At 54.0% G+C, this 7,171-nt stretch overlaps 1 protein-coding gene across 1 annotated transcript; it reads right to left on the minus strand.

The window, feature by feature from the left end:
- Window positions 1-2,337: 2,337 nt before the first annotated feature.
- TFF3 (trefoil factor 3) lies at window positions 2,338-5,820 on the minus strand. Its single transcript, XM_531572.6, has 3 exons — window positions 5,574-5,820; window positions 3,770-3,916; window positions 2,338-2,554 (listed from the first exon to the last, which is right to left on the minus strand). The coding sequence occupies exons 1-3, from the start codon at window positions 5,803-5,805 to the stop codon at window positions 2,541-2,543; spliced, it is 393 nt and encodes a 130-aa protein (XP_531572.2). The 5' UTR covers window positions 5,806-5,820; the 3' UTR covers window positions 2,338-2,540.
- Between the last annotated feature and the right edge of the window lie 1,351 nt (window positions 5,821-7,171).

Below are 7,171 nucleotides of genomic sequence, written 5' to 3' on the forward strand. Positions count from 1 at the left end.
GAACATCCCCGTGGCAGCAGCCTCCACTGGGAACCCTTGGCTTAGATCATGTGTTCTGGGTCCCAGATCCTCCTCACCAACAGGAAGCCCAAGGTCATTCTGGGGCTGGGTATCTTAATTTGTATCTAGAAGGGGCAGGGCACAGCTGTGATTGGTGGCGAGCCGCAGTGACTCCAGCAGTCAGTAGAGGGCGCTGTTTGGTCACTTTGTGGTTTGGACCAGGTTTCCGTTCTGCCGTCGGGCTGGGGGGTGGGTGGGCTGCTTTGGGTCTTGCTCCCCCATTGGTGTCTGTGATCTCTTATGAGAAAGTCACAGCCCCCAGGTGGGTGCTGTCAGGGGCGTTGCGCTCTTTCTCATAGCATAAACTCTACCCGGGGTTCTGAGAGCCCCCCGACCATGCCTGGGGCTCGCGAGGAAGGCAGGGAGCTTCCAAGGTCCCCATAGCAACCGAAGTTGAAGCGAGGGAGAGGCAGAGACGGTCGGAGGCAGGACACGGGAGACAGAGAAAGACGGGGGTCCGGTCCAGCTCATTCCAGGATCCCAGCCCTCCTCAGCCCCTTTCCTTTCCTCACTGGGGTCTGCCCTGCACAGCTGGATTATGGGGAGTCTCTGTCCTGCCGGGTGTTGCCAGCAGATCTCTCCATCTGATGCTATTTCATTTGATGGAAGCAACCTCGATCCAGCCCACACGGGCAGCAGGAGTCAATGGTGAAGCTTCTAGAATGTGCATGAAGCATTGTCCTGTCTGAGGAAGGCACAGGCTCAGGCTGGAGACAGGGAGCAGCTCTGTGGTGGGTGAAGGAGGAGTCCCACCTGGCTCAAGTTCTGGGGGAGCCCTCCCTCTCAGGGCACAGCGAGAAGGAGTCTGGGCCGGGGGGACCACAGTGCAGGAGGTGTCTGCAGTGACTGCAGAAGGCAATGCCAGGAACGGCGGGGTGGAGCAAGTCAAGAAATTCTTTGGAAATGTAGGTGGGCGGTGCCCATGAATGAGGCAAGGAGGCAGCAGAGCCCTGTCCCCGGGGACAGGGCACCAGGTGGGGTAGGAGGAAAACGGAGCTGGTCATCCAGCCGGCGGCAGGGTGGCCTGAGGCTGAGGCCAGGGCCTGGGGCCAAGCTTTCCATCCCTGCAGCCCTCAAAGGCTGGACATGGTCTGTGAGGGAGAGGGATGCAGAGCCCCACCTAGGAGGATGTCCAGGCCAGAGCAGCTCTCAGTAGCAGAGCTCCGGAGCAGGGAGGCCACACTTGGTGTGAGCTCTGAGGCCTGGGATAGCCCTGGAAGTTTCACTCCCAGGGCTGGCAGCTGATGCTTCGGGGCATTGGACGGGACACCCAGGGCTTGAGATTCAGAGACCAGGACATCCTGACAGTGTCCCCTCTCAGTAGGGGCTTTTGGACAAGCTACTTCAAGAAAGCCTCTTTCCATATCTGTAAGACAAGGGCAATACTACCTCCCTTCTAGGGATGTTGTGAGCTCTAGGGACCAGGCCCCGAGTGCAAGCTCAAAAACAAAAGCTGCTATTTTAAAGGAGCAGTTGTCTCTTTTCAAAAGGGAAGCGATAGCTCAGAGCAAGAACCCCACTGCTGTGACCGCACTGCAGTGGAATTGTGGATCTGGCCCTAAGAGAGCCCCAGCAGTGGGAGCAGCAGAGGAGGCCCAGGCAGGCAGCGCTCACAGGAGGCCCAGGCAGGCAGCGCTCACTGGCCTTCGTACATCTAAAACCGTCTTGGTGGGAGCGGAGAGCTGCCGTGTCCCAAGACAGTGCGATGGGGAGAGAACCACACTCAGGTCCAGAAGTGGATAAGGCTTCATGAGGACGTGAGATGGAATCCCCACTGCCACCAGCTCATTCATTTCCTATAGCTGCATCCATTTTTTAAAAAAAAGAGAAAAGAAGGCCACCCAATGTGTCACAGATGTTTAAACTTAATTAGCAAACAAATACAAAAAAGTGCCAGTTTGTTCATAATGTTTACTGTACAAAGAAACAAAACCCAGGAATAGTACAAGTATTGAACAGTAGCGAGAGTGGTTGTGAAATAAAGGAACACTTTGGAAGATAGTTTTATTGGCTTGCTGTCTTCACCAAGAAAGACTTGTGATTTTTGAAAACTTCTACCTGAAATGTATTTTTTCTGCTTTCCCGAGGAAGCGGCACTTACAGTGTTCCTAGGCTTTCCTGTGACGTGGGTGCCAGTCTGGATTCAAAATATCCTCGCATGCACTGCAGCTCCTTAGGGAGTCTTTTCCTGCCCTTGAGGCCTGGGCAGACCCTCCCCTGACACCCTCCCGCCCTCTCCCACGACGCAGCAGAAATAAAGCACAACCTCGGAAAGTCTCAGGCACGAAGAACTGTCCTCGGGCAGAGCATGGGACCTTTATTCGTTAAGACATCAGGCTCCAGACATGAACTTTCAGCAGAAGCGCTTGCCGGGAGCAAAGGGACAGAAAAGCTGAGATGAACAGCGCCCGGCAGCAATCACAGCCGGGCAAGGGTGCTCTGAGCCTCGCATGCCCCAGCCGGGGGCAGCTGGAGGTGCCTCAGAAGGTGCATTCTGCAAACAGAGCAAAGCCTTGTGTGAGCAGTCTCTCTCCACCCACGCTGCCCAGCTTCCCAAGGTCAGGGCAGGCTCCAAGGCCAGCACCTAGTGCTGCCTCCTCCCCAGAGTCACCGGGGAGTGTTGAGTCCCCACCACATGGGGGAATAGCCAAGATTCCCACCTCGGGTTGCTAAGCAAGATAGTGGGACCCAGGGATCAGGCAGATAACAAGCGAGATGGGCCTTGGCAGGGCCATGGCTGGCACTCAGAGGAGAGTGTAGTTCCAGTGGAGCCGAAGGAACAGGACTGGCAGTGGACAGTCGACAGACCCCTCTCTCTCCTGGCCTTCTCTGGACCCCCACCCCCACCCCCATGCTGGACTTGCTGGGGAGGGTGAAGGGAGGCCCTGGGCAGGGGCCCATCATTGATCAGGGAGCCAGGGCCAGCAGGACTCAGCCTCCTGCATTTCACCCTAGGACAAAGGGCAAGAGAGGCTCCTCTGGATGCTGGTTCCAGGAAGGTACCTCACGCAGGTACGGCCTTCGTGGGGGCTGAGCTGGCACTTGGACATGGCAGATGGCTTATAGCCGATCGCCCCACCCACGATGTGGGGCAGCTAAGCCTGGTGGAGCCAGGGTGGCAAACCCGTGTGCAGGGCCATCTGTTACCCGCACAGCACACAGGCTGTCCGCCCCTGGGGAGGGAACCCCCAGGGTGGTTGCCCTGCACCTGCCCTCTACCACGGCAGAGAGAGGGAGAGGAGATGACCCTTGTGGGGGGCAGAGTGGGGGAGGTGGGGTGTGACACCGAGGCCTGACGCCCAGGGCGGGCACCTCCTGCCATCTGTGGAGGGGATGCCACAAATGACAAGACTCTGGGGGGCCGGTTTGCAAAAACAGCCCGAAAGTCGGCCCGGATTCCCACACCTATGCGTTTCCACTTCTCTCAAGAATAGTTACTAAATTAGTTCCCTCTATGCGATGCCATCATTTTGAACACCTTTTTGAAACAATTGCTTTTATGTTTTACATAAAGGGGACAGAAAAGGACAGCCCCTGGCCATGGCTGCCCTAAGTGTGAAGCCTCTGCTCTGAGGCCTTGGAACAGGTGTGTGTGTGTGGCTTCCTGGGGTCCTTGTGCCTCCATCTCCAGCCCAGAAAGGACAGAGAGGCCCTGAGACCCCCTGCCTTATGGGGCTAGGCCCAGACCACGATGCCACTGGGGCCTTACCTGCTTCCTGCAGGGGCTTGAAACACCAAGGCACTCCAGGGATCCTGGAGTCAAAGCAGCAGCCCCGGTTGTTGCACTCCTTGGGGGTGACCTGGGGGTAGCCGCAGTCCACCCTGTCCTTGGCTGGCACGGCACACTGGTTTGCAGCTGTCCCAGACAAAGCCCCGTCAGCTGCCAGAGCCCTTGCTGGGCTGCGGTGAGTGTGTTTGCTTCACTTTGCAAGTTTGCATCCTCCCGCTCCGCCCCACCCCGCCGAGTTCAACCACTGCTGAAACCCTCGCCCTTAGGAAGATGCACTTTCCCTGTGAATATTTAAAGAGAGGCAGTCTGTTAAATGCTCAGCTCGGGGACTCTGGCCATTTGCCTAAGTGTCTTTCGCCTTGGCACGCTCTTATCACCTTCTCGGGAAGTCACATACGGACCTGGGTACCTTCCAGCTGGCAGGAACCCCTGGGGAATCTGGGGTCCCTTGAACCCAGAAACAAAGTTCCCCTTCATTGTTGGACCAACAAAACCTTGCCCCTTTGTTTTAAATGAAAACCGTGACGGGAGACGCACACGCCATAGAGATCATTGCAACCCATGCTGCTTGCTTTTCACTTTTTTCTGCATCTCCCCTTCCTGAATTGTTGAGCATGTCCCACCCTCCTGGGACATCCTTCAGTCCCCAATATTTTCATGTTTCAGGCAAGCCTCTATGTCTGTATGTGCAGCAGAAGTTCACTGCGTTTCATTAACGAACTATTTCCTTAGGAAAATGGCAATCACGTGCAGTGTCTTACATTCCCTTCTCTTGCTCCCAGTCCGTAATTGCTTATCCTCCTGGCATCCAAACTTCGCTCACACTGGAATCAGCTGCAGAGCTTTAAAAATGACTGATGTTGGCTGGGCATGGTGGCTTACACCTGTAATTCCAGCACTTTGGGAGGCCAAGGCAGGAGGATCAATTGAGGCCAGGAGTTTGAGACCAGCTTGGCCAACATAGTGAAACTCCATCTCTACTAAAAATCCAAAAAATTAGCTGGGCATGGTGGTGTATGCCTGTAATCCCAGCTACTTGAAGCCGAGGCACAAGAATTGCTTGAACCCAGGAGGCGGAGGTTGCAGTGAGCTGAGATTGTGCCACTGCACTCCAGCAGTGAGTGACAAAGCAAGGCTATCTCAAAACAAAACAGCTGAGGCCTGGCTCTTGCCTGGAGATGCCCTGATGTAACTGGTGTGCCCCAAGCATTAGGATTTTTAAAGCTCTCCAGGTGATTCTAATGGGCTGCAAGTTCGGGAACCACTGCCTTTGACCCTGCTCAGAAGACACCCAGATAAAAGCCATACCCTCATTCCTTCAAACTCGGGTTAATGGAGCAGCCACACCCCATGGCAGGGTTGCTATGCAATGGCTAAATGAACCTTGTGCCTGCAGGTATTGACAGTGTTCTGAAGTCAGGGTTTTTCTCCTGCATCTTTCCTTTTTCTTTGTAAATGTGGAACAATGCATAAAGACCTATATTGTAATTTAGAAATCTCCAGCAAAGATGGCTATGGGGTCATAGGGGATGGGCTCAGGCTCAAACCCTGATTTCAACACAGACTGGGCAGGGCTGCCTTGGATAAGTTGTTAACTTTCTCTGAGCCTCGGTTTCCTTGTCTGTGAAATGGGGACAATAAAGACCCACATCAAAGGGCTAGTGCAGGAAAAAGTGTATATGTGACAGGTGGCCATTATTAAATGAATGCAGAATCCCCCCTTATCCTGGATCCCTTCCCTTCATGCCCACCCTGCCACCGGGGCAGTCAGGGCAGTACTCACACAGGCCCACGTACTCCTCAGCAGAGCTGGAGGACAGCAAGGCCAGGACCAGCCCCAGCATGCAGAGCGCTCTGGCAGCCATGACCACCGTGGGCTCCAGGACGCAGCTCAGGACTCGCTTCATGGTCCAGGAGGCCTCATTTATGCACCGTTGTTTGCACAGCTGCTCTGGATTGTTTGCTTGGGGAAGGCTCTCCCTCCTGGCTGTGGCTGCTCCTGTTCTCTCCTGCATGCCTTTGTCAAGCTCCCAGACAGTTTTTCTCTCCGAAGGGGGAGAGGTCAGTTCAGCCCCCACTGTTTTGGCAGCAAGCGGTAAGGGCGGATTCCAGTTCTGGTTCCGGGTCCTCTACTGGGGAGCGGACATGTGTCAATTGCCCTCCTAGCCTGGCCTGGTGTAGGGTGCAGGAGCCATGTGGGGTGGCAGGACCAGGGTGTGGTGTCCATTCCATCTCAGCCTCCCAGCCAGGAGCCCTCAGAACACCCCTGGTCCCATGACAAGAGAGCCCCAGGCTGCTTCATCGCAGATCAGCCTCGGAGACAGGCAGCTCTGAGTGAGTCAGGACCCTGCAGCTCTCTCACAACTCCTGAAACACAGAGATTCCTTGTCTTTCCTTTCTGCTTTCTCCCCTAAAAATTATTAACCACATTTTAATAAGTGGATGAAATGAATTGATTGAAAATATGTTAGTAAAAACATAGTACACATAATTGATTTTTAAAATCAAATAATACAAAAGAGCCTTTCCTATCCAGAGGCATCTATTGATCTATTGTGAACACTTTTTTAGGTATCCTTTCAGAATCTTTCTCTCTGGATCTAAGCACGGTTTTTTTGTTTGTTTTTTTTTTTGTTTTTTTTTTGTTTTTTTTTTTGGAGACAGGGTTTTGCTGTGTTACCCAGGCTGGAGTGCAGTGGCACAATCTCAACTCACTGAGACCCCCGCCCCCGCGGGGCTCAAGTGATCCTCCCACCTCAGCCTCCTAAGTAGCTGGGCCACAGGCATGTGTCCAGCTAATATTTTGTATTTTTTTAGAGACCAGGTGTCACCATGTTGGCCAGGCTGGTCTCAGACTCCTGGACTCAAGTGATCTGCCTTCCTTGGCCTCCCAAAGTGTCAGGATTACAGGCATGAGCCACTGCACTCGGCCACATTTTTAACACAAACAGGAACTGACTCTCCACCTTTGCCCAGCCTGCTCTTTTAAAAACTAAAGACTACATCTCAGGAATTGTTTTATAACAACATATCAGATGAGACAGCGATGATTCTATCCATTTTCCAGAGGAAGAAACTAAGACTCAACATTTCCGGTGCCTATCAGAGGTTACTCCAGTATCCCTGGTATAGCTGGTATTTAACCCACTCCCAGGACCCTAAGCCTCCGCCCTCGGCATCCGCAGCATCCCCCAACCCCCCAACCTCCTGCAGTGGACTGGCTGGTAGTGGGCAAGAGACTAATCTCATTCCAGGAAGACGGGCCCCTAGATTTTGTGTTCTCCGTGTTTCTTTTCCAGGGAGGCATTTTGATGACCCCCACTGGCCCTTCCAGGAGCCTCTGTCTGAAGGGTGGACGTGGTTTATCACCCCGAGAAATGG

The sequence above is a fragment of the Pan troglodytes genome, chromosome 22, assembly GCF_028858775.2.
Source record: "Pan troglodytes isolate AG18354 chromosome 22, NHGRI_mPanTro3-v2.0_pri, whole genome shotgun sequence".
NCBI classification, from domain to species: Eukaryota; Metazoa; Chordata; class Mammalia; order Primates; family Hominidae; genus Pan; species Pan troglodytes.

Excerpts from the sequence above, each read along its gene's own strand:
- TFF3 (XM_531572.6), bottom strand. The coding sequence starts at position 5,805 with ATGCAGGAGAGAACAGGAGCAGCCACAGCCAGGAGGGAGAGCCTTCCC. Across the intron at positions 3,917-5,573 it reads TGAGGAGTACGTGGGCCTGT|CTGCAAACCAGTGTGCCGTG; the intron begins GTGAGTACTGCC and ends TGTCTGGGACAG.